We start from the raw sequence: 26,663 nt of genomic DNA, 5'->3' as shown, positions 1-26,663 counted from the left end.
GAATTATGGTATGTATAGGCATTGGGTGGTCAACAATTAAGCAGTGTGCCACTGAGTATCCTCAGAGTGAACTCCATAATGGTCTGTATCCTCTAGTAGTTGAAATACCTGATAAGTAGATCAGCCAGAAGTGGACAGATGAGTATTCCCTGTACTCTCAGGTTGCTGATCACTGTGAATATTATGCATGCTGTCACGAGGCCGAGTGGGTAACACTTGCTACTGGATGTCTCAGTAGACGATAAATCAGTGACCACTACAAGAATAAACTTTGGGTATGGTTTAACACTTCGTCCTTTCACACCAGAATTATAGGGTAGGTCAGTTATCAGGGCTTGAAGTTCACCAAACCTCTCATAGAAGTGATGGGTATTAAGAATGCTGCCTTGGATGACAGGCAGGAAAGAGCATTTTCCTAGTGGTTCCATCAGTTTTGTTAGCACTGAGTTTAAAAGTTCCAAAAAGAGGGAATGGTTCTTTTGCAGTAGTAAAGTGTTTGAGGCTTTGCAGGCATCAAAGTGATGGGATGAAAGAACGCTAACTCCATGTGCTGGAGCATGATAACCTGATATGGCAGCCAGACTGACTGAAGGATGATAGAAGTACTGTAGCTGAATTAGTGACTTGTCAGTGTCGAAAATGTCTTTCATGTCTTAGTATAATTTTATTTTGGGTAGAATTCCTACATTGTAGCAAGACTGCCTGAAATTGAAGAGAGTAAGCTAGCTCTGTGGAAGCCTGCTTCCTATGATACATGCTATCAAGTCTGGAAACTCCAAAATGGGATGGAGAATTTGATCATACCTCTGGAGTATAGGAGATCCTAAAAGAGAGACAGTTGATAAGATGTAAGCTCTTTGGGGCACGGATTGTCTTTTTGTTTGTACGGTGCTTTGCAATAGAGTCCTTGCCTCTAGGCCAGAAGTGGGGAACCGTTTTTTGTCATTGGGGGGAGGGATAGCTCAGTGGTTTGAGCATTGGCCTGCTAAACCCAGGGTTGTGAGTTCAATCCTTGAGGGGGCCATTTGGGGAACTGGGGTAAAAATCTGGGGATTGGTCCTGCTTTGAGCAGGGGGTTGGACTAGATGACCTCCTGAGGTCCCTTCCAAACCTGATATTCTATGATTCTATGACCCACTGAAAGAAGAAAAAAAAAAAAATCAGTGTTGGGCCACACATGTTCAACTCACGTGTGTGTGTACGTACGTAAACACACATGTATGTGTATATGGGTGAAGGCTTGGGGCTGCCCCCTCAGCGGGTCAAGCTGGCGGTCATGGTTCCAGCCCTATGGGAGGGTGCCGAGACTCACGGTTTTCCCTCACCCCCACCCACACCGTGGGGCAAGCTGGCACTCACTGCTCCAACCCCATGGATGGGAAGCCAAAAGTCTCAGTGCCCCCCACTCCGCAGGCTGGAGCTGTGAGCATCAGTGCCCCCACACAGGGCTGGAACTGCAAGCGCCGGGTGCCCTGAGCCTCCACGCCGCCCCACTAGGTGAGCTGAATGTGTGTGGCCCGCGGACCAGACAAAAAATGAGCAAGGGGCCAAATCCATCCCACAGGCCATAGGTTCCCCACTCCTGCTCTAGGCATTAGCACAATACAAATAAAGACATTAACAACAACCAGCACAGTTCCTGTGACTGCTCTAGAAGTTGGCCTGTCAGTGATGCCTTAGCCATCCTGAAGCCATGGAGACTATTGCTCTGTCTCAACATATCTTTTGAACGACCACAGGAGTGAAACGAGTTGGAAGGAACTCTCTTCTCCAGTACTTGAGGAAATTATTCACCAGAAATATTTTCCCTGAACAGAAGGTGGTATAACTTTGAATTTCCTATGAAGGCAAAGGGTTCTGCTCGAAAATCCCTACCTGAAACCATCACTGATTATTTCTGACACCACTCATGCTTGCTTTGAACCTTTTCTGTCAAGTGCAATCCAACCACTAGGTGCATGTGATGGTCAAGATACCAGTCAAAAAAATCAGGGCTTCTTTGCAGAGTATTTGGGAGAGACTTCTCTCATGCTTGTTCAGAGCATTCACTGCCATTGTGGTTCTGTCAGCATCTGAACAACTGGACCTTGCAGAGATGGCAGAAGTGACTTTAGGGCCCAAACAAATATCTCTGCATTCCAGCGGCCATGGACTTCTTGTTCATGTAAATGGGCTCCTAGCCCAGTTTGGAAGCATCTGTGGTGATAATTGCTAAGGAAGCTAGTGGGTTGAAGGAAGATTTCATTACATTGTCCCTGGGCTCACGCCTTCTGAGCTGTTGTAGGATGTAAAGAATTGGTGAACCAAGTCTCTAAGGTGTCCATTTTTACGGTTTAATTTAGGGACACCCAGTGTGGTAGAGGCTTCATGTGTAGGTATTTATAGTCATACGTGAACAAAGACACCAATGTGAGGAAAAACACTGTTCCCTGACATGGTTTCTTTAAGACAGACATGGCTTTTCAGATCTGTCTTATGGCAGAAAGGCTTCTGCCAGAGTTGGGGCCAGAACTGCTCCTCCTTGTAAGATATCCTCCAATATAAAACAAGCATACTGTTTATTTGCAGACCAAGAGTCTGCAACAGAGGATGTTAACCTAGAAGTAAGTATGCAAGTGCCTGACTGAATCATGCTTGAATGAGCCAAAGGTTCAGGTAGGGTAAGATATGTAATTACTATAGCTAAGCACTTTGAACACCTTTGGTGCCATGGATAGCTCAAAGGCCTGCCCTCTGTACCAATAGTAACTTTTTCCCCAACAGTTCGATATTTCCGGTGCAACTGTCAGATGGCTATGTAGAGCGGGGGTGGGCAAACTACGACCCGCAAGCCGCGTCTGGGCTGTCAGACCTTTTAATCTGGCCCTCGAGCTCCACTGCCCCACTCCAGCGCTCCCGCTCCACCCACCCAGCACTCTAGCTGAGGAGCGGGGTCGGGGACTTGCCCCGCTCCAGCCGCCTGGTGCTCCTGTGTGAGAGAACACACATTACTCTGGCTACCCAACCCAAAAGTGCCTCATCAGAGCCTGGAACATGCAAGCCCAGGTGTCTGCTACTTGTTGACTTAGGTGACATTCCAAGCACCCAGAGGTGATTTGATTGTGGACTGTTGAGACCTATGTGGGAGGAGATTTCTGAGAGCAGGGGGCTGGTGAATCTTAATGAGTTCCCATGACTGGAAGCTGATGCCCGACAAATCCAGGGTAACATACAATTTCTGTTCAGACAGAAGCAAAATTGTGTGGTAAAAATCAACAAACAACCCAGTAATGTAATTTTCTAACAGCGCATTGTTCAAAATTATTTTAATAGTGTTGATTTTGAAACAAACCTGTGTTGTCCCTGTCTGAACATGAATTGTTAATTTTGTGAACATTCATGGCCCGCCATAAAACCTCCATACCCAGATGTGGCGTTCAGGCTAAAAAGTTTGCCCACCCCTGATGTAGAGGCTAGCATTTTGTTTAGATGAAGACCTGCACAGCCAGCTTAGGACAGGGTAGGGATGACTATTCAAGCTCAGCATTTTGAACTTGAGGGACTTGATGAATCTGCTTCATCTCGGATTCAGAGAGGCCTTCTACCTTCTTTGGTATCAGCAAGCACCTGAGGTAGAATCATACCCCCCTACTCCCTCTCCCACAGATACTCCTTGAGGAACTGTCTCTATAGCTCCTTTGTTGCAAAGGTATTCTCAGAGGTGATGAATATCTTGGACTACTTTGCATTATTCCCCTTCCTTCCATTGCTGAGCATGCGCTAGGAAGAGGGGAATGATGGAAGCTGAGGAGGTGGCATAGAGTGAAAGAGAAAGGGGATCCACCACACTGGTGTAGTGACAATGCATCACTTTCAGATGAAAGCCTTGTCTATACTGGGGTTTTCATTATTGCAGCTACAAAATGGCTCGTGCGGTACAGAAGTGAAAACCATTACTTGCACCAGTGTAGCTAACAGGGATAAGCTGAAAGTGGGAGTTCACAGCATACACCAGTGCCTAAAAACCCAAGTGTGCCACTTTTTGCATAATCTCCCTTCTCCTTCCCTCTACTCCAAGAGTAATCAATAGACAGACCGCTGGCCAAATCTGGACCGCCAGATGTTTTTGATCGGATGCCAAAATCTTTTTTTTTTTAATTATAATTGTTATTGTTTTTCCTCTGGAGTCTGGACCTTCATCAAGAAATTTGGACCGTGACAAAAATTGACTATCCCTGCACTTGCCAGCTCCCTTCTCCTTGAGCACAACCAGCAAAAGGGGATCTCCACGTTTTTCTTGCTAGAATAATATGACTGACTAAATGAGTCATTTCTAGCCAGTTACTCTCTACTCTTACTGGTATGCTTGGGGGCGGGCGGAGGGGCGAGGGGGGGAGGAACGACACGACACACGACTTACTGTCCATCATCCCAGATTCTACCTCTGAGGTAGAAAATATCAGTGGGGGTAAGAAAGCGTATTTCAGCAGTCCCACACAGAACCCTTAGCTGCTTTTAAAGTTTCCTTGCCAGGAATCACAACTGATCATTTAACACTGTTGCAGGCACCACAGCAGAAAACAGCCTTGCAGGCACTCAGTTAAGTTTCTTTTTCAGCTATAAATGCCTTTGAGACATTAAGGCTGGCTGACGACAAATGGATGACTCGTTTTCATTTTAGAAACAATACTGGCTGTTGTATTTCTATATTTTTTGCCTGTGTTCTTTTATTACTATGAGCACTGGCAAGAAAAATGAAAGTCACTGTCCATTAACAGGAGTTCGAAATAAGCCTCTGTGCATTCACACTATAGGAAGATGGGCCTGTAGAGTTGCAGGCCAATGGAATATTCCAACAGCAGTGCTTGTTGGGGCTCCTGCAAGCAGACCCTACCCACTTTCAGACTCTGAACATTCTGCATGCAAGGGCTAGAAAAGGGGATGTGACATAACCAAGGTTCCTTCCACCTGAACCTCAAAGCTTGAGAGTAACAGAACTCCAAGGAAGAAGGGCAGATAGGCTTCTGCATGTTCATACTGCCCATCTTGACCACCACCAGCTATTGCTAAGTAACTACATAACTTTTGTTTCTTTACGGTCACTTACCTTACAGTAACTGCTGGGAATTTAGCAAACAATGCTACCCTTCCCCAGAAAGGTGGGCTTAGGAGTCCTAGATAAACAAAGACTGAACACTGCTCTCAAATGTGCATAATATATTGAGGCTTGGTGGAAGGCATAAGGCTTATTAAAAGTATGTATTGAGCTCCATGTAGAAGCCCTATAGATTTCCTACTACGGGAAAACAGTCAAGCCCCTGAAGTTGCCTTAGCCCTAGTGGAATGAGCCATGAGCCCTTCGGGCACAAGAATGCTGGCTATCTTATGACCTCTTTAATAAAGACTCTGATCCACTTGGACACGCACTGAGCAGTAATAAATTTCCCTTATCACCATATGCAATGAAGAGATGGTGAATTTTTATGGTAGAAAGCCCTCTTGACATCTGCTGCAAGTAGTTGCACATGCACCCCTAGGGGTACGCAGAGGTCTTCCGGGGGTACATCAACTCATCTAGATATTTGCCTAGTTTTACAACAGGCTACATAAAAAGCACTAGCAAAGTCAGTACAAACTAAAATTTCATACAGACAATGACTTGTTTATACAGTTCTATATACTATACTCTGAAATGCAAGTACAATATTTATATTCAATTTATTTATTTTATAATTATATGGTAAAAATGAGAAAGCAAGCAATTTTTCAGTAATAGTTTGTTGTGACACTTTTGCATTTTTATGTATGATTTTGTAAGCAAGTAGTATAAGTGAAGTGAAATTTGGGGGGTACACAAGACAAATCATATTCCTAAAAGGGGAATAATAGTCTGGAAAGGTTGAGAATGACTCGTTTAGGAACCCAAAGCTCGAAGAGATACTAACAGATATAACAAATGATTAATATATGGTAATCTTATCAATTTAGGAAAAAATTTGGGGTGACTGCAAAGGACCACATTCTCAGGGAAAAGCATAAAAAGAAGATCAGTGATAAGAACCTTAAGATCACTGACACTTCTTGCAGTTGTTACAGCTATAAGGAATGCAATTTTCAGAGACAAAACAGTGAGCCATCTCCCATGGGTTCAAAAGTGGACTTACACTGCTCTCAGATCAGGGTTTATCATCTGCAAGAGGATAGTTTCTCCATCCTCCTCCTGTGGTATAGGTAGAATCACAGAGATTGCCAGCACAGCCACATCATTCAAGCTTCAAACTTAATCCCTCCAGTGTCTGCAATAAGATTCACTCTTGCCAGAAGGTGGAGTTGTAGATCAATGCATATGCATAGGTCCTCGGGCTTTGAGCCTAACCTCCAACAGCTTCAGGTCCACACTAGTCCAAGATTAAGAAGATAGTCTTCCTATAGTCCCAGATACGGGAGTGGATCAGAGTAATTTTCTTTTGTGGAAGAGACTGCCCCATTGTTAAGGAGCTCCAGAAAAAATGATTATTTATCTTACAGTAATTGTTCTTCAAGATGCGTTGCGCACATATACAATCCACTGTAACTATGTGCACACTCGAGCTGGAGATTTTTGCCAGCAGTACCACCTGGCAGAGCATGTGCTCCTTCTCTCCTCATGCTCTTAGGCGATGCCATAGAAGAGGCATCCCCGCCATCTCCTTCTCCATTCCTTCCTCAGTTATGACTAGCGGGAAAGTTGGGAGGGTCGTGGAGTGTATATGTTCTTCGATGTGTTGTGCACAAGTTACCGTAAGATAAGTAACTTTTTTCTGAGTGATTGTGCACATATACATTCCACTGTAGGTGACTCAACAGTTTCCTTTCAGGTGGAATAACTTGAGATCTAAACAGACTGTAGCACTAATTTGCCAAAGCCAGCACCATCATGAGAGGCTTGCATGATGGCATAATATGTAGAAAAGCTATGACCATGTTGGTGCCTTCCATATAACATCACCTATTGGAACATTGCTCAGGAAAGTTGAAGGGGAGGACTGAGCTCTGGCAGAGTGAGCCATTATCCTCTGCAGGAGAGACTTAGTGAGCTGGTAGCAGCCAGAAATCCAGGGAGATTCTCAGACAATACAGATTGGCCCTTCACTCTTTCAACAAAGGTTACAAAGAGTCTAGGAGAAGATCTGAAGCAGTGGTTCTCAAACTTTTGTCTGGTGACCCTTTTCACACAGCAAGCCTCTGAATGTGACACCCCTTATAAAATAATATAAATGCTGTGAGCAAAGCAGGGTTTGGGGTGGAGGCTGACAGCTCGCAACGCCCCACGTAATAACCTCGAGACTCCCTGAGGGATCACGACCCCCAGGATGAGAACCCCTTATCTAAAGAATCTAGTACAGTCCAAATAAAATGCCAGAGCTCTATGAACATCCAATGGAGAGTTTCCTCGGCCTGAGAGGAATAGGATTTTGTGAAAAAAACTGAAAGGTTAATGGTTTGATTTAGATGGAAGGCTGATACTACCTCAGGCATAAACTTAGGATGTGTATTAAGGAACATCTTGTCCTTACAAAAGACTGTAAAAGGAAGGTCAGCAAGAAGAGCTTTAAGTTCTGAAACCCTCCTCATGGAAGTGATTGCCACTAGAAATGTGATCTTCATAGACAACACAGATAGTGAAGTTGTCACCATAGGCTCAAAGGGGAACCCACAAATCTAGAGAACTAAATTTAAATCTCAGACACAGGAGGATAAGTATTAACTAGGCCTTCTGAAAATCTCAAAACAAGAGGATCAGAGAAGAATGAAAAATCCATCTATTGGCAGATATGCTAAAATAGAACCCAGGTGAAACAGAACCCAGGTGAACTCTCAAAGAACTATCTGAGAGGCCTGAGGATTTCAAATATAGGAGATACTGCAGTTATGCACACACTGGACTGTGACGTGGCGATATTTTGTCGGACTGTGCCCAAAGGGGAAAATCTCTTCCACTTTGATTTGTGTGTGGCTCTAGCAGACTCCTTTCTGCTACTCACCAAGATGGTCTGGACCTATTGGGATCAGTTTCTCATGAGTGTTCAACCAGAGATCATCCAGGCAGTAAGGTGAGTGCAGAGATACACCCTAGTTCTATGACAGAAGATCTGCCACTAGTGGTGAAGTTCTCAGTGAACAGATGGAGAGGCAACGTAGATCCGTGAACCAACAATGTCTTGACCATGCTTGTGAAATGATGATCAACAATACTTTGTCCTGTTTCAGCTTCCTGAGAATTCAGGGAATGAGAGGAATGCATATAGGGAAGGAATGGAGGGAATGCATATAGGAGCAGATTGGACCAGGGAAGAAGAAATGCATCTATGATGGAACAAAGGCTAGGAGCTGCAGGCAGGTATACACTGTTAAAGGGTTGGATCTGAGGCCACTGGAAAGGCTGCTATAATTCTATACCTTTCCACTAGGAGAGAAGCCATGACTATTGAGGTATGCCCGTTAAAGATATACATTGAGTGGGTTACACTTGAGACCTCTCCAAATGTTAGTTTCAGGTGTAGACAAAAGAGGACTTAATGACAGGCATCTGATGCTTCTGATGTTGGATCTGGTCTCTTGATGCTGCCCACATCAGCCAATTGTCCAGGTAAATGAAAGTTTGAATGCCTAAATGACAGATGTGCTGCTAATACTGACATACATATGGTGAAGACCCTTAAAGCTTATGACAAACTAAAAGGGAGCACTATGTACTGGTAGTGGTTGCTGCCTACCACAAATCGAAGGTAATTAATGTGGGAGGGACATATCACAATGTGGAAGTATACATATTGCAAAAATCGAGGACAGCTACCAATCTCCAGGGAAGAAGCAAGGGCAACCATCCTTAACTTGACCTTTCTGATTAATCCGTTCAGCTTTCTTAAGTCTAGAATAGGATGGATGCCCCCAGATTTCTTCGAAGCACTTGAAGCAACAGTCTCATGAGAGGGGCCCTGAAGCGGGACAAGGAATGTGGGTTGCTAAAAGGAACTGGATAACATGTCCCTCCTTAACCATGACCCACTTGTCTGATGTGATGTTTTCCCAAGCATGGTAAAAAAGGGACAGACGTGACTCAAAAGGAGATATTGTTGATATACTGTCTTCAACCAAAATGTCAAAATGACTGTTCTGAAGATGTCTGATGAGAAGGGCCCACTACATTAAAGACAGCTGTTGACATCTAGGAGATCTTGGTTTCTTCTTAGGGGGATATTGAGGTCTGTGTTGGAGAGAGGGTCTAGTGCAGCAGTTCTCAAACAGTGGGTCGGGACCCCAAAGTGGGGGTTGCCAAGAGTGACATTAGACTTGCTGAGGCCTGGGGCTGAATCCCAAGCCCCACTGCCCAAGGCCCAAGAACTTCAGCCCTGAGTGGCGGGTCTCAGGTTACAGCCCCCACCCCAGGCTGTCAGGGCTGAAGTCCTTGGGTTTCGGTTTTGACACACACACACACACACACACACACACCCTTCAGGTTTTGGCTGTGGGCCCCCGCCTGTGGCCTTCTCCTGTTTCTCTCTCTTGTGCCCACCTGACCAGGATAACAGCCTTGCATGTGGCACATTGTTTAGAACCAGGGATTTCTTCATAGTAAATCTTCCAGGTAGTAATAAAAGTATAACTGTGACGCAGTAGAGAGTGGGATGGATTGACCTGGGAATGTCATTTAGTTTTACTGGAACTGTCTGCATGGGGGATGGGAGAGCAGGGGATTACTTTAGGTGAGGGACAGTACCTGAGCCAGGAAGGGGGATGGGGCAAGTTGACACCTTTGCCTGGGAAACTGGACAAAGGGAGAGAAGGAGGGGGAGAGAGCCTGCTCGAAGGGTTTTGGTTTCAGTTTTGGGCTGGCTGGGAAGAGGCAGGGAACCCCAAGTCTGGGGTCTAAGATCCTTGCCCCCATCCCAGAGGGACCTGGCTGAGGGATCCTGGTTGTACCTACAAGCCCTGCTTGGGACTGTGCTCCTGTCATCTAATAAACCTTCTGTTTTACTGGCTGGCTGAGAGTCACAGTGAATCGCAGGAAGTGGGGGGGATGTAGGACCCTGACTCCCCCACACTCCGTGACAATAACTATACTATTCTACACTATATACACTAAACTACACTTATACTATAAGTGGAACAACTTTATAAAGTTTTCTAAAGCTGGTTGACCAAAGCTAAGGCTACATGGAGCTCCAGCTCTTGCCACAAGCAGTGAGAAGAGAGTCAGAGGAAGGTGGTGGACATGTCCCTTTTATGCCCTTGCTTGAGACCACAAGGAGACCAGGGGCACATGCGCTGACTATTGCTGGCAAAAGTCTCCAACTCAAGTGCATTGCACGCGCGCACACACCTACAATGGAATGTATATGTGCAATCACTTGAAGGAAAACTAGGTAATCAGTTCCAATAGAACCAGAAGCTTGTACTGCCACCTCAGCACTCTCACTTAGTGATTTTTTTCCTCCTCCAAAGGAAAGGAAGAAGGGGTTCTAGATACCTCCCTCTTGCCCTCAGGACCACAGAGAGGATTAGGACCTGCAGGGTAATGCTTCCTAGAGCTATCAGATAGATCCTCTGCAGACACAACTTTGCCATGCTTCTTCCAAGTTTAAACTGGAGAGGGAAGTATATTGATACCTTGTACCAACAGACCTTCTGATTCTTGCTGGTCAAATTCCTTTGCCTTGATTCCTAGAATCTTAAGTATATGGCTACCTCCACTACCTCTTAGCCTTTAGATGGGTCATGAGACAAACATGGGTCCGTCATAGAAACGGATAAATCATGGACAAGAATTCACTTATACCAATGTCTCAAAACACACAGAAAAGCAATACAGACGCTATTATAACTTTTGCTTATTATAAGCAGAATGTGCCTTGAACATGTTGCTTTCTAGCTTGTCATAAGACGTCAGGTCTGGGTACCAAGTAGAGAGGGAGAGATGTGATAAAAGTAAAGATCTGGGAGGAGCACAAGAAAGTAACAGTATATAGACAATAACATTAACTACAGGATTATGCTTTTCCTTTCGCCTGCCCCCAAAACAATGACATTTTCACCCTTTATACTCACCGTTGGTACATATTCCGATGGGAATTTGTTTGTTGTGTAAGAAATTAAGAGACATGTTTTACCAACAGCACCATCACCCACAACCACACATTTAATTGTCTGCATAGCTGAAGTCCGTTAGTATATCAAATCCAATATGAATCTAAGGGAACAAAAGAAAAACATTTAGATTTTTTGCTCACTTTCTCACAGAAAAGCACTAAGTGTCATTATCAACCCAGTTTCATCGAGCAGTCTCAACTGCAGAATGAGCATCTTTGGTCACTGGAGTCCTCTGGTCAAGGTAGCCCCACACTCAATTTCACACAAACCTCAAATAGGTCCTAAAAAACTGGTTAATACACTAGGTAATTTTTAGCCTTAGTCCAGTGGATATTTTCTATTTAGCACACCTATTGGTCAATTTATGGTATCAGCTGGCATCTTGCCTCCAACTGGTGACAAACAGCATGAAGAAAACAAGAGTCCAGAAAGCAACTTTCTGGGAAGGGTGTCCAGAAGTCCATATCACTTACAGATGCGGCAATGCAAATTAACTGAAGAGTACAGGGTTGGGCCACAACAAAACTAACTTAGGCCTTGTCTACACCACTGGTTCTCAACCAGGGGTCCAGGGCCCCCGGGGGGCTACAAGAAGATTTCAGGGGGTCCGTCAAAATAATCCAGAGAGCAAGGCAGGTGTTAGACTCACTGGGGCCCAGGGCAGAAAGCTAAAGCCCGAGCCCCACCCCCTGAGGCTGAAGTCTGAGCAACATACCTTCATAGTGCCCCCTGTGGCATGGGTCCCCAAGCAGTTGCCCTGCTTGCCACCACCTACTGCCAGCCCTGGCTGTTAATCTACTGGATATGCAGAAAAACAGTTGTTGTGGCACAGGTGGGCCGTGGAATTTTTATAGCATACTGGGCAGGGCCTCAGAAAGAAAAAAGGTTCAGAACTGCTGGTCTACACCACCACTTTTGTTGGTAAAACTTTTGTCAGTCAGGGGTGTGAAAAAACACACAGACCCCTGACCAACGTAAGTTTCACCGGCAAAAGTGGTGGTGTGGACAGCTTTATGTCAGCAAGAGAGGCTCTCCTGACAGGGAAAGCTTTCAGCAGTACAGTTGTGCTGCTGTAAAGTCTGTGGTGTAGACATAGCCTTAATTTGGTTGTCAATGTTACCTTGGGTTTAGGAAGTTTTTTTCCCCAATAATTATTTCAATTCAACCCAAGTATTTTAATGCAATCTGCATTTTTGTAACAAGTTATTCTCCATCCATGTGACAGAAGTGAAGAATTACCGGTTTTTCTTCAAATGCTTATTTGTCTTCAGAACAGATATGGAAATTGTTAAACGTTTTCAGTGGTTTCTAAAAATAAGGTTTGCAATAGAATCCTCACTACAATCTTATCTTTTGAGCCATGGGTGCATAAGAATTAAGAATTAAGCTAATTTTAGCAAAGAATTTCTCAGAACAAGATATAAAGCACCATCTGGCATTTCACTCCTTCAACACTGTCATTTATACTGCTCTTTTCATACACATTAAGCCCTTTACTACAGGGAAGACTTAGGCTACGTCCTACTACCGCCCGTATCGGTGTGTGCGATCGATTTTTTCAGATCGATATATCATCTCTCATCTGCTATAGATATATCCCATCCACGCGCTCTCTCGATTCCCCGTAGCCGCACCGACGGCGGGCGGCGGCGCGCGGAGAGAGACCGGACATCGATCATCCGCGCGAGGAGGGGGAGGAGTCGATATAAGATAAGATACTTCACTCAGCCACGTTATTCCACTGGCTGAAGCGTTATATCTTCTTTTTTTTTTTCAGTGAGACCAGCCCTTATGTAGGCATGGTAGACAATGACATTAAACCTCTACTCCATGTCATACTTTGGCTAGCACCAGAAAAACCAGGAATTTGCTAACCTATGTAGACATGGTAGAGTAACAAGCATACGTATGCTGCAAAAATTCCAATGTCTAATCTGATACCACATTTTAGGGAACACACCTCCATTCATGTGCCCAATATTTAATTTCAATAATCTGGCCCCCCCAGGAGAGTGCAGGGTTAGTGTATTTTCAAAGGACAAGTCCAAGTTCAAAACAATTACTGGTAAATTTAGTCCTTTCATTCAGGTCAATTTGACTACATATTTGAGGTTAAGACCAGTGACCAGAGAAATATTTAATGACCTACACAATCTCACTTAATATTTTCCCTACATTCTATGGCACTTGCATACAAAGGCAGAGTTTAGCATTTAGTTATAAGAACGAGGAGTACCTATGGCACCTTAGAGACAAACAAATTTATTTAAGCATAACCTTTCGTGGGCTAAAACCTACTTCATCAGATGCATGCAATGGAAAAATACAGTAGGAAGATATATATACAGAGAACATGAAAAATGGGTGTTGCCATACCAACTATAACGAGTGTAATCACTTATAGTATGACTGAGGGACAAGAATAATGTTTCAGAGAAAAAAAATCATGTCAGTGAAAAGCAGACAACACGGAGACCAAATCAGTCCTGATTTAAGAAACAGGATTCTTACTAAAAAAGGGGGAGAGGGGGAGTGTTTTACAGCAGTGATACTCAGACCTCAGCGGTTCAGAAGCCAAATTAGCGATCAGCATTACCCAAAAGAGCCACAGTAGTGTGAATTCATTGTTTCATTTACTATAGTACTATATATTTTTAATATATAAAATTCTCACAGCAAATACATTAATAATTTAGTGCAAGTAGATAACTTAATTGGTTAACAACACAGTAAAAGCACAGTGTTTTAATACGTCTCCTGCAGCTCTTTGCAGCACACATTAAGGAGCCTCAGTTTGAGTATCACTGGTTTAGAGAAACAGATCCATAAGAAGATAGGGACTAGACTACTCTACTTTTAAAATGATTTATGGTGAATCATTCATCCTAGGATGCAGAACTGCACAAAAGACATAAGGATTCAGACGCAATCCCCATCGGTGGCAAGAGCAACACCATTGCAGCTGCTGGCAATACTATAATATACCTGATGCAGGAAATAGCTAAACATTCACGTGCTTAGTTGTGGGAGAAATAAGGCAAAAGAAAGATGTTGAAGGTCAGAGAGGATAAGGGGCAAAAGAAAGTTGGTTAAGAAGTGAATTGAGCAAAGACTAAGCTTTAGTGAGAATTTACTGGTTCATTTTATTCAATTTCTACATGAAAATGGAAGGAGTATAGAATTCCAACTAAGTTACCCAGTATATTCAAAAGTGATATCAGGTCACAACTAACAAGCTCAAATACTAACAGATCTAAATTATGAATATGCCACACTAACTCTCCAATGGGATCCATTCAGGAAGATAGGCTGATCTGTATTTTTTTTTTTTTGTTGGACTTCTTATAGGGTAGGCCCTCTCAAGCTGTGTGGCCAGGCTGCATTGGTAGGGAGTGGATAGTATCTGGGCGAGGCCTAGAACTCACTTCCTGTTTTTAAGAGGGTGAGTTGAAAATGTAAGTTGCTGCATGGGCTTCTCAGTTTTTTGTATGCTTGTAGCAGCTTTAGTTACAATCTGTCAGTCACCCACCCAGCAGCGCTTCCTCTGCAATGACGACTCTTGGCCACCTTTGGGAGCCACTACAATACCAGCACTGAGAACAAGATAACTCTTCTCCACGCTAAGTGCTCCACTTATTGGTGACTACAGCCAGCCTGCAACCTTTCAGAAGTGGTGTGCTGAGTCTTCATTTATTCACTCTAATTTAAGGTTTCGCATGCCAGTGATACATTTTAATGTTTTTAGAAGGTCTCTTTCAATAAGTCTATAATTTATAACTAAACTATTGTTGTATGTAAAGTAAATAAAGTTTTTAAAATGTTTAAGAAGCTTCATTTAAAATTAAATTAAAATGCAGAGCCCCCCGGACCAGTGACCAGGACCCAGGTGAGAGTGCCACTGAAAATCAGCTCACGTGCCTACCCCTGCTGTAGTAGATAGCAGCTCCCAGGCCTTAATCTCCTTTATCTCCCATTCTGTTGTTCTCCCCTTGGAACCCTACCCCAAAAGTCCACTGAAGGCCACTCCCAGTTTTAGTTTGGATAGGTTTTTCCACAACTAGAAATGCTAAACACACACAGTGACACTTTGTAACGAAATGGATGAGCTTCTGATGGTTTAATTATAAACTTTATAGCTTTAGCCAATATGAACATGGGGCCTGAACTAATCTCCTTTGACAGGAGAGTGAGGTGTGATAGTAAAGAGGTTTCAGAATCACTTTCTCTAAAAGATACCAAGTGCAATAATTAAATACAACAGGGAACAAAGATACACAAAAAAAAAGAAATTCCTTTGTGGAATTTAAACCTGTAACTGAATCTTTCCAAGTTACTGACATGCCAAATGACCCCTTTTCAATAACATGTATAAAATACTCCCAAATACAGTGGTGTCCTTTTAAAGACACATTCAGAAGTCTTTTTTTTTTTTTTTGGGGGGGGGGGGGAGGATAAGAGTCAGTTTAAGGATTTATCCATGCTGCTTCTTGTCCAAAAAATCTTGCATTATGATTTAAAAAAAAAACTACACACATTTTGGCTTTTAAGGCCATATTTAGGTACCTAAATAAATGGTCTGATTTCCAAATACAGATCTGGTCTACACTGGGGGGGGGGGAGGGGGAGAGAAATCGATCTAAGATACGCAACTTCAGCTACGAGAATAGCATAGCTGAAGTTGTCGTATCTTAGATCGAATTAAAATTACTTACTTCGCATCCCCATGGCTCCCCCATCGACTTTGCTTCCGCCTCTCGCCGAGCTGGAATTCAGCAATCGAAGGGAGAGAGATCGGGGATCGATTTATCGCATCTACACTACACGCGATAAATTGATCTGCGATAGATTGATCGCTACCTGCCAATCCGGCGGGTAGTGTAGACGTACCCTTAGGATCTTAAGTTTAGGCCTCCATTTCTGAAAGTCTTACCTGACACCTAGTGTAAGCCTAACAAAGGAAAATTAAACATTATCTACAGATTTTTTAAAAAGTACACACACGCACACACATTAAGAAAAAAAATAATCTAGTTCAACCCAAGATATGAGCAAATTCCTCACACCCAATAAAAAGTGCATAATCTGCTGAGAAAAGCAAGGAAAATACTTGTTCATACTTTTATAGATAGTAAGTACTTCAAGATAGGAACAATGTCCATATATATCTAGTAGGATGGGGTTCCTGGGTGTTGTTAACTATAATTAAGATGAAATTATTTATATAACATTTCCTTCCTGTGTTTGCCTCCTCTCCATGTTTTCTACCCAGTCCATCTCTCTATTCCTTTCCTTTTTACTTAAGGACCATTTCTATCTGCTCTACAAAGTACATAGCACATTATAAATAAAGTCTGTCCCCTTAGCTCAGCAAAACTACTAGATTCCTACAGAAGGAGCTTCAGTGGTCAGGAATATTACGTGTCACTTAGTTTCTACCAGCACACAAAACAGGTTGATGCACAACTCAAAGAGTTACAGAAGTAGATGCCTTGATTTCTTATTTAAGCACAGTCTCTTATCAGTAATTAAATTAAAATGCAAGTTTCTTGATTTACTTCCAAATTTAAAACAAAAAGCTAAAAGGTTCCTAAGGCAACAGTCATCCACACATTGCAGATTAGTTAAAATATGCTCTAGTTCAACCACAAGTTATTGGGATCATTGCAAGAATTAGAAGGCAATTCTATGGGCTGTTAGCAAAAGATCAGATGATCACATCCCTTCTAGCCCTAAAATCAGAATCTATAAGCTATTAAGTTTTCACCGTCACATATGCAGTATGAGCCATTAAAATTGATATGGAAGACATAGCTTTTCCATTTCCAGCCTTGAGTCTAAGTTTGGTAACTTACACTTGCATCAATGCCTCTTTTTTAGGTTAAAATGTACATACATCTATCTGCCTGAGGAAACTGATCCGTCAAATTTGTGTACACATCCTGTATTAGTTTCCTGTTGAGCGCCAGCTGTATCACAGCTTCCTCTTTTATGGACCATGTAACCACGGCCGTTTCATTGCATGGATTGGCTGAACTTAAAAAGTTCACTACAGGTAAATAACTGCCTGTTGGTAACTGAGAACTTACTTAATCAAGCTCTTTGGAACATCAAAATTCATTTGCATCACATCAACTCTATTATTACAAGATCTGAGATTAAGTCACAAATTACTCAAGTAAGGAATTTGCTTAGTGAGGCATTTTGCTTGTTGAATGCTCATATTTAACAAGTCCTCATTAGAACAAGGTGAAACTATTTTTTAAAGTGGTTTCAAATGCAAAGCTGTGTTTTAAATGACTTGACAGCCTATTTACAGCATTCATAATATTTCTCTAGAAACCAAGGCTAAATGTGCTTCATAATGCATAGAATCAGGGACAGTGGAACCACATGGATCAATTCCACTCACACTCACCTCCCTTGAACATTTTGACCCTTCCCAGAACTTCAGTATTAACCAGCAGTGTTAACTATATAACTAACAGATTGCAAGAAATTAATGCACTGTTAACATTACTAAAGTTCATATTTTAGTTTCCATTTTCAATAAAAAATACAAATTCAAGTTCCAGCTACCTTACTTCTGCTGAGCATGAGACTTTCCCATGTCTATTAGCTAGGTATTTAAGTAGAACAATTAATAACTTGGGGCTTGGCTACACTGGCGCTTTACAGAGCTGCAACTTTCCTGCTCAGGGGTGTGAAAACACCCCCCGCCTCCCGAGCGCAGCAAGTTACAGCGCTGCAAAGCGCCAGTGTAAACAATGCCCCAGCGCTGGGAGCACGGCTCCCAGCTATAAGCTAATCCCCAGAGGGAGGTGGAGTACGTGCAGCACTGGGAGAGCTCTCTCCCAGTGCTGGCGCTGCGACCACACTCGCACTTCAAAGCGCTGCCGCGGAAGCACTCCCACGGCAGCGCTGTGCCGCTCTAAGTGTAGCCATACCCTTGGATTGCAATGATAGCAAGACACTTAACTCAGAGTACATCTCCAATGCAAAAAGAAAAAAAAAAAAAAAAGTATTCCTAACTTGAGGTGAAACAATAGTGAGGGCAACTGCTTTTAACTCTGGTTAGCAGCTCAAGTTCAACTCTCCCCCCATCCCTAAAAGCTTTAACTTTAGCTGCTAAGGAAAGCTAAAAGCCAAGGTGCCATATCTTCACTGCTATTTAAAGTCAAGTTAGCTAACCTGAGATAAGCACACAACCTCTTTTTGCAGTGAAGCTATACTCTGTTACTTTCTGTGCTTATTTTGAAAGTTCACAAAGTAACCAAAGAGCATCTTACCTGAAGACTTCTGATATTAAAGTTTTGCTTCCAGTTTTGCATGTAAAAAAAAGCTACCTAAAAACACAAAGTACTTTTTTAACCCCGTTAATTCAAATTGGTTTAGAGCTAATTTGAGCAAAATTCCCTTTCAAAAAGTGACTTCTAAACTAAGACCAAGCATGGAACATTTCAGCAGCTTACAAGCACCTACAAAAAATAAAAATGAAGGTTTATCTTCATCACCGAAACAGCATGTGTAGTAAAATGGTACACAATCCCATGTAAATACTTGTTCATGGTGCCTTAAAAAACTGATGTTATCTTCCTCATTATCTTAACTCCAAACTATTTCCACCCCAAAACAATTTTCACCTCACCAAAAATGTTACAGGGACGGACACACACACCACCCTCATTAACTTGCTTATTTTTTGAAAAATAAACAAGTAATTTCAGGTTGTACACATTCCCTCAAGTCTCAATATTCTTCCCCTCCCCCACCCCACCCCTTTTTTGGTTAAAGAGATTTCTTACTGCCTTACCGCTGTGCGAAAGGTCGAGGAAACTGACCATAAATGAAGTGCTGTTAAACACAAAGTATATAAAGTGAAAAATAAAATGTTTTGCCTCTTAAGTTTAGTGATATTCGGTGTTACCTGCAGTAGGTAAAAACGTCAGTTTTCTTTTAATTAATTTTATGCCCTTTTACAGTTTGTGGATGTAATTATTTGTTCACCAATTCCAATACCTATTCACAACTTTTACAGCTAATCTGTGCCTGGTTAGTTGTTTGGCTGGCTCTTGACATTGTTTGTGTTTGCTTACCCCATGGTTAACACTATTAGTAACTGAAAGCTAACAGTGTTTAACTTTTGCCAGTGTCCTACTCTGACATACTGGCTTCCTGTCACTGGCTGAGCACACATTTTTTGAAGCAAGGATAAGACCATGCCCATGTAATTGGTTTTGACTGATCATCTTTCCTCTCAGCTCTCTGTCCAGTGGATGTCCCAGAATATTGTGCTCTGTGTGTGCACCTTCAAGGCATTCTATCCCACCACAATGCAGTATTGTAATCTGTGAGATAACTAAAGGCCCATCAGTAAAATGACAATTTATATTTGCCTCCTTCTGTGAGTAGCTGTGGTGTCAGATTTCACTCAAGTGTATGAAAGGAGGATAGCACAAAAAGTATCCTGAAAGCATCAGACTACTTAAAAATTTGTAACATTGTCAAAAACAACCAACTCAATTTGAAGAGGGCTAGGAGCCTGGCCAAAAGCCAGACTAAAGAGAGAGGTTCCTCTCCATGCAGCCTAACCACAGGAAGGAAGTGAAGCAGTTGAGAGTCATACCTCCCTTGTGCAACACCAGGTGCTGACCATTCAAGTGCTGTGGTGAGCATGGACCTGATAAAATTCAGAAGCTTACAATGCTGTTGGTGACTTAGCCCAAGAGTAGGTATATGCAGAGGCCCCCCCTAAGGAAGAAACAGCAATTATTGAGGGCAGGAAGTGGAAGAGGAAATCTTTGAACTCTAGACCTCCTGCCTCCCAGTTTTGTGCTCATTACCCAGCGGTTCTCAAACTGTGGGTAAGGATGCCAAACTTGGTCACGACCCCATTTTAATGGAGTTGCCTGGGAAAGTATTAGATTCACTGGGGCACAGGGCTAAAGCCCAAGCCCCGCCACCCTGGGCTAAAGCCGGAGCCCAAGGGCTTCAGCCTGGGGCAGTGTGGCTCAGGCTCTGCCTCCCCCCAATCTGCCCAGGGCAGTGGAGCTCAGGCTCCACTCTCATACCCCCGCCAGGTATTTTTGTTGTCAGAACAGAGTCAAGGTGCAATGAAGTTTGCAAACTGCTGCATAAGCTAAGAAGGCCTTTTCTCAATGAGAGCAACAGCAATTCTTACAAGACCATGTTTCTGATAATTGCTTAAAAATCTCTAAAACCCACCTCTGCAGAAGGTCAGGAGAGAACGGAATTAAGCTTATAGTGCATGAGGATCAAGCAGCATGGACACACTGCACTTGGACTGTCAAACTTGCTGAACTCAAACCAACTCTACTGCACATGAACAAAGGCTTAAAAAAGCAACCATATCAAGACTGATTTTTACCAAGCAGCTAGAAGACACTTCTTAAGGGCTATTCCCATGCAAAATTTCAACCTCCTTCACCCAATTCCATCAGCCTGAAACTTTTTAAAAGAATACAAAATTGAAGATTTAAGTAGTTTGGGCAGGGGAAGAATTTTCCCATTAATTTCACAAAAACAGAAGTAGTTTTGCTCATCTTTTCCAAACAGAATTTCACTATTGGACAGAGACCAGGCATAGTAAATTTCAGTTTGAAAGAAGGTTAAAATGGAACTAAGAAAACTTTAGCTATTGCTACAGCTATATTATATAGAAATAGAAGGTAGATTTTGTTTCAGTTCAGAACCGTGAAGTTGAAACCACAGACAGCTACGCTCCTAATCTTCTCTTGCCTTGTCTATTCCCTCCCACTTCTCGTTACATTGACTTGTTATATTTGGTCTTATTTCCTTTGCAAGCTTTTTGGAGCAGGAAACGTGCCTTCTCATAACTTTGCCAATATTAAGCAAAAGGACACTGGCATTTCTAGATTTCGTTATAGTGGTGTAAGTTTTCAAAATACAGAAAAGGCCCATGCCACTTAGCATAATGGGGCCCAGATCCCGAATAATGCGTCTGGCGATACTATGAAACAAATGATGCTTCACGAACGGTATGTGATCAGTTTTCAATTTTATTGTCTATTCCTTAGACAGTTGAAAGTAACGTGTACAAAAAGTTGGATGCTCATGCAGTGATGGTGTAGTAAGAGATCCTAAATAGGACAGAAGATAAAGTACCAGCAGAACATCTGAAATTCAGAAGTGTTGATTTAAAAACCTGTGTGCGTGTGTCTTTCTTCTACATTTCTAAAAAATTTAATAATGGTATCAAAAATCTCTCTTCCATCTCATTCCTTTTCATTCAGAATAAGGATCTGCAGGGTGACGATCATCAACTGAGGATGCTGTGTCCAATTTGGAGATATAAACTGCTTCTCTTTAAAGTGGGAATCATTAGCAAGAGACAGAGAAGCAGCAGTTCTAACAATTAAATATTGGTATCTCTAAAAATCTGGACCTTGCTTGCATCAGTTTAACTTTACTCTGTGTCTAGGGACTAGAGGTATGTGGATTTGTTTTTTTCACCCAGCAATTCAATGAACTACAGGATATGTAGCAGAAAACCACAGACCATCTCCTGCCTTAAACTAAGTTCTTCACACCTTTATGCTCTTCCCACTGATTTTAGACATTTATACCCACACTACTGTAGGGAGGGATGTGCTAGAAGCTGTAACATAGGCTACAGAATGCCTTATAAAGCAGCAGCAGGAGATGGACTGTAATCCCATATGGCTGTGCAAACTCAAGACATCCACAGCTCTGCACCAAATTTAAACCCTACAATATACATGACACTCAGTTTTAGAGTCTGCTAAAGTATCAGAATTGGTGGCAATTCCCTCTCACTGATTCCTTTGGCTAACACACACAGCATATGGCCCATTCATTATGGCTGGGATTTTCAAAGGAGCTTAAATAAATTAGATCCCAACTCTCCCTGAACTTCAATGGGATGTGGGTGTCTAAAGAACAGAAAGTCATTGACAGGTTGTTGATATTACAAGTCAGTTAAACAAAAATCTATTTAGGCTACTGTTATTGTAATAATGCATGTTGCTTATAGCAGTGGTTCTCAATCAGGGGTACACAGAGGTCTTCCAAGGGGTACATCAACTCATCTAGATAATTGCCTAGTTTTACAACAGGCTACATAAAAAGCACTAGTGAAGGCAGTATAAACTAAAATTTCATACAGTGACTTGGTTATACTGTTCCATATACTGAAAATGTAAGTACAATATTAATATTCCAATTGATTTTAATTATATGGTAAAAATGAGAAAGTAAGCAATTTTCAGTAATACTGTGCTGTGACACTTTTGTATTTTTATGCCTCATTTTGTAAACAAATAGTTTTTAAGTGAGATGAAACTTGGGGGTACACAAGACAACAGACTCCTGAATACGGGCTTATAGTATTGTTATTATGTATGTTATGAGGTTCCAAGCAGGGATCAAGGCACATCTTCCTGATTTGTATGCAGGGGCGGCTCCAAGCACCAGCAGGCCAAGCGGGTGCCTGAGGCGGTAAGCCACGGGAGGTGCTCTGCTGGTCGCCGCAAGGGCGGCAGGCAGGTTGTCTTCGGCGGCATGCCTGCAGAGGGTCCGCTGGTCCCGCGGCTTCGGCGAACCTCCTGCAGACACGCCACCGAATCCACGGGACCGGGGACCTCCCGCAGGCAAGCTGCCGAAGGCAGCCTGCCTGCCGTGCTTGGGGCAGCAAAATACCTGTTTGTAGGGCTGCACACATTCAAATGCTAAAAAGTTTAATTTAGAATATTTATGGGTATGGCTAACAAGATCTAGGGCATTTTAGTTTTGGTACTAGATCAAAGGTCTAACAGAAAGAAAGACCGCTACACTGAATCAGACCAGTGATCCATCTAGTCCTGTATTTGTCTCTGAAAGTGACCATAGCAGATATTTTACAGGAAGGAGCAAAATAACGGATACTTATAGACTCACATGCTCATAGAATTAGTTATTTATCAGTTCCATTTCAATTTCTCATTGTTTTTGAACTAAGAGAACGGACAAATAAAAATCACCCAGATTACCTGCCGCCAACCATACATCCAGCTACAAGGTAATCAGACTAAATGCATCAGTTAAAGGTCATGAAAAACACAACCATAAGACATTACATACACCACTACCTCGATACACCACCACCCGATATAACATGAATTTGGATATAACGCAGTAAAGCAGTGCTCCGGGGGGGGGGGGGGGGGGCGGCACACTCTGGTGGATCAAAGCAAGTTCAATGTAACATGGTTTCACCTATAACAGTACGATTTTTTGGCTCCCAAGGACAGTGTTATATCGAGGTAGAGGTGTATATGCACATACAGCTCTGTCAAAGTTTCACCATATAAGCAAGTTAACAAATCTTGGACATGTTCCATCTTGCATCAGAAGCAATGTTTGTCACCATTCTCTGTTCAATTACTCAATGCAGACTTTTAAAACAAGGTGCTCTCTTTACAAAGAATGGTAATAATGGAACTATTGATCTACTGGTTCCAACATGCTGAGTCAATTCTGTGCTTGTACATGTATAAATCTTGTACATGTCTACATGCTCTTTTCTAACAGACTTTTCTATGCTAGTTTTTCCTTCACCACACAAAGGAAAACAAAGATTAGCATAAGCTGCCATTTTACAAGACTGTACTTTGAAGTTTGCCATATTCACGTATTTCTAGTGACCAAAAGCTTCAGATAGAAATTTTTAGGACACTAACAACATAATTTCTATTTTATTATGGAAAAGTTAACCCTTTACTGACTGAAAATGATAGCTCTGAACATTTATAGGTCTACTGCATTATTCTAAGAAGTACCATGATATTTCTTGACCCATTTCTCAAACCCACTTTCAAAAAACAAACAAAAAAACTTCCTGGGCACTGCAATCTATAATGCCATACAGTTTAAATGCACCTCATTTTCCCAGAAGCAAGCCATACCCACAGGTAAACCTCAGACAAAGGACTCAATCACAAATGGCCAAACTAAACTATTTCTGACTGTATTACTGTCAACCAATATGGCTTCCTCAATGTGGTCTTGTTTACATTATGCATTTGGCGTTAAAAAATTCCCAGCACTGCTAACAGTACATCCAGTGGAGTTTCACGAGTGTTATCATAGACAAGGCAACAGGCTTTGTACCATCCTTTTGTGAAGATCTGCTCCAAGAACTTTCACCATACAGCACTTTGAATAGTGGCTACCGCTTGGACTCTTGCCCTTGCTAGCATTTCCACTGTTGCTGCTACTAGTAAATATACACCAGCATGAAGTTTTTCACACACAAAAAAGGGCTAATGCAAGCAGTCTGAGGTGCCAAAAGAACACTTATAATACAAACATGGGGAGGGTTTGCACACTACAGTAGTTCATATGTATCACTTTCACAATACATTTGAGATTTGGAAGGAGTAAAGGGGATTTACAAGTGATCTATCAGCCCATCCACCAAGCAGCACTGAATCTTATTCTCTTGTAGCTCTAGCCAGAAACAAAATGACATGACTATGGAAAGAGTTAAAAAAGGAGCAAAAAATGTACACGGTATTGGAGGGAAAAGTATGCTATCCTACGTGCACCTGCTTTTGCACTACATGAGATTGCCTTATTCTCCCTTGTAGCCCAGTCATGGGCTAAGAAAACAACTTCCACGGACAAATCATAACTCAGATGATGTCAATAATTATTTCTGAATTAAGAAACAAGGTTAAATGAAACTACTGGTCCTTTTTACAGGAACTCAATGTTGTAGCTCAAGTAAATCAACTTTAAAATATCTAGGAAGGACGTTACTTTCATTCATTCTCTTTTGTTCATTGCCTAAGTAAAAAACAATCCTGCAGTCCTTTTAGACAAACTAGTATTCATATATTCTAGGGCATTAGACAATGGACTAGAAGGCTGAACCCATAACATACAAGTATACCAAAAAGTTAATGTCATATTACAGTTAAAATAGTCAATGAACAAGAATCAGGAAATGAAAAGATAAAGCTGGTAAAGTAATATTAAGCCAGCTCTACTCTGCACAAGTGTCATGTAGTGGTTGAAGCATGAGGTTTTTAAGGTCAGGCTTGACAAAGCCCTGGCTGGGATGATTTAGTTGGGGATTGGTCCTGCTTTGAGCAGTGGGTTGGACTAGATGACCTCCTGAGGTCCCTTCCAACCCTGATATTCCATGATTCTATGTGGCATATACCTTAGACAAAGACAGGATGGTTTCTGTCCCTTTTACACATCTAGCTTGTCATAGCGGTAAAGTACTGGAGATCTGAATTTAAAGTTTAAAAGCTTGAATGTGCAGCATATGCCAGGGAATAGCCAGATGCTGAGCCCTCTACCTCCAATCTCTGCTCCCAGTATGGTGGAAGTATAAGACTTCCGTGTTGGGAGTGCAGCCCAGTCAGCCCACTATAGATGGTTCTATACACAGAGGCCTGCGCGTTGGGCTCCTTGTGGATCTTTGTTAGCAGGATGGTAGTGCAGACCCAACCTCGGCAACTGGGCTCCCAGGCAGACTGAGGCAGCAGTTGCTAAGAGCAGCGAGAGCACAAGGCGTGTTCCTCCCGTACCCCACCCACAGCGAGGGCCGGGATAGCAGGGACCGCCGGAGCCCCCTGCCCAGGCTGGGAGCGGACACGGGCGCTGCGGCCGTTCAGAACGGACGGAAAGCGCGAGAGCCCCAGCCCGGGGAGGGCGAGCGCAGAGGCCGGGCCCCACATCCCTCCCTAGTGCTGTAAAATGTCGGCGGCTCGGCACAAGCAGGAAGTCGGCGCCGCGGGGGAGGGGGAAGAGAGCGAGCGCCCCCACCCCCATCCGCCCCCTGCCCCCGGAAACACCCGCCAACTCCCGGGGCCCGGAGATTGCAGCCCCGCCCGCAGACAAACGGCCACGGCCCACCGGCCCCGCTCTGCGCCCGGGAGGCCCAGATCCCTGCTGCTCCGGCGGCGCGCACCGACGGCGGCTCAGCGAACACCCAACCCATGGCCCCGGGCCCGGCCCGCTCCCGCGGGAAGAGCCCCCCAGCCTCGCGCGCGGCAGTGCCCGCGATCCCACCCTCCATAGCGGGCGCGGGGCGAGGCGCCCCCCGAGATTCGCTGCGTCCCGCTCCCCGCCGCACTCCCTCACCTCAGAATCTCCGCCGGGCGTTGGCAGCTCTGTGCGGGTTCTCCTGCGCTCAGGAGCAGGGGCACGCACGCTACGTCACTGCGCACATACAAGGGGGCTGGCACAAGAAAGGCTGTAGGTTGGGTCCGCTGAGTAGCGGAACTTCCGGGCCCCGCCTCCCTGCGCTCCTTGCGGAGGTAGCTCCGCCCCCAACCCCGACCTTCAGCCCCGCCCACCCCGGGCCGGTCTCCTCCCGCTCAGGGGTTTGCCCCTCCCCACGTCTGCCCATCCTCCGGGCCACCCCATTGCACCCATTGCTATAGAGCCCTACTCCATCCCTTTGGGTGCACCCATCACCCCAGTGCCCTGCCCCATCCCCCGGGATGCCCCATTGCGCCCATTGCCGCCTCACCCTGCCCCATCCAGTGATTTCCCCAGGGGGG

At 43.5% G+C, this 26,663-nt stretch overlaps 1 protein-coding gene across 3 annotated transcripts in view; it reads right to left on the bottom strand.

Moving 5' to 3' along the window:
• CDC42 (cell division cycle 42) overlaps positions 1 to 26,372 on the bottom strand; it is a 41,828-nt gene extending 15,456 nt beyond the window's left edge. For 2 of the 3 annotated variants that reach the window (XM_039509281.1, XM_039509283.1), the window contains exons 1-2: positions 26,242 to 26,372; positions 11,068 to 11,209 (exon numbers count right to left, since the gene is read on the bottom strand). In XM_039509281.1, coding sequence (XP_039365215.1) covers positions 11,068 to 11,172 — 105 coding nt within the window. In that variant the 5' untranslated portion in view covers positions 11,173 to 11,209; positions 26,242 to 26,372. Of the gene's footprint in view, positions 1 to 11,067; positions 11,210 to 26,169; positions 26,194 to 26,241 lie in introns of those variants that run through there. The other variant, XM_039509282.1, reaches the window with a different exon arrangement.
• Positions 26,373 to 26,663: the final 291 nt, after the last annotated feature.

Source organism: Mauremys reevesii, linkage group 21, assembly GCF_016161935.1.
Source record: "Mauremys reevesii isolate NIE-2019 linkage group 21, ASM1616193v1, whole genome shotgun sequence".
Taxonomy (NCBI): domain Eukaryota; kingdom Metazoa; phylum Chordata; order Testudines; family Geoemydidae; genus Mauremys; species Mauremys reevesii.
Note: the sequence above shows the minus strand (reverse complement) of the source record. Positions and strands in the feature narration are given on the sequence as shown.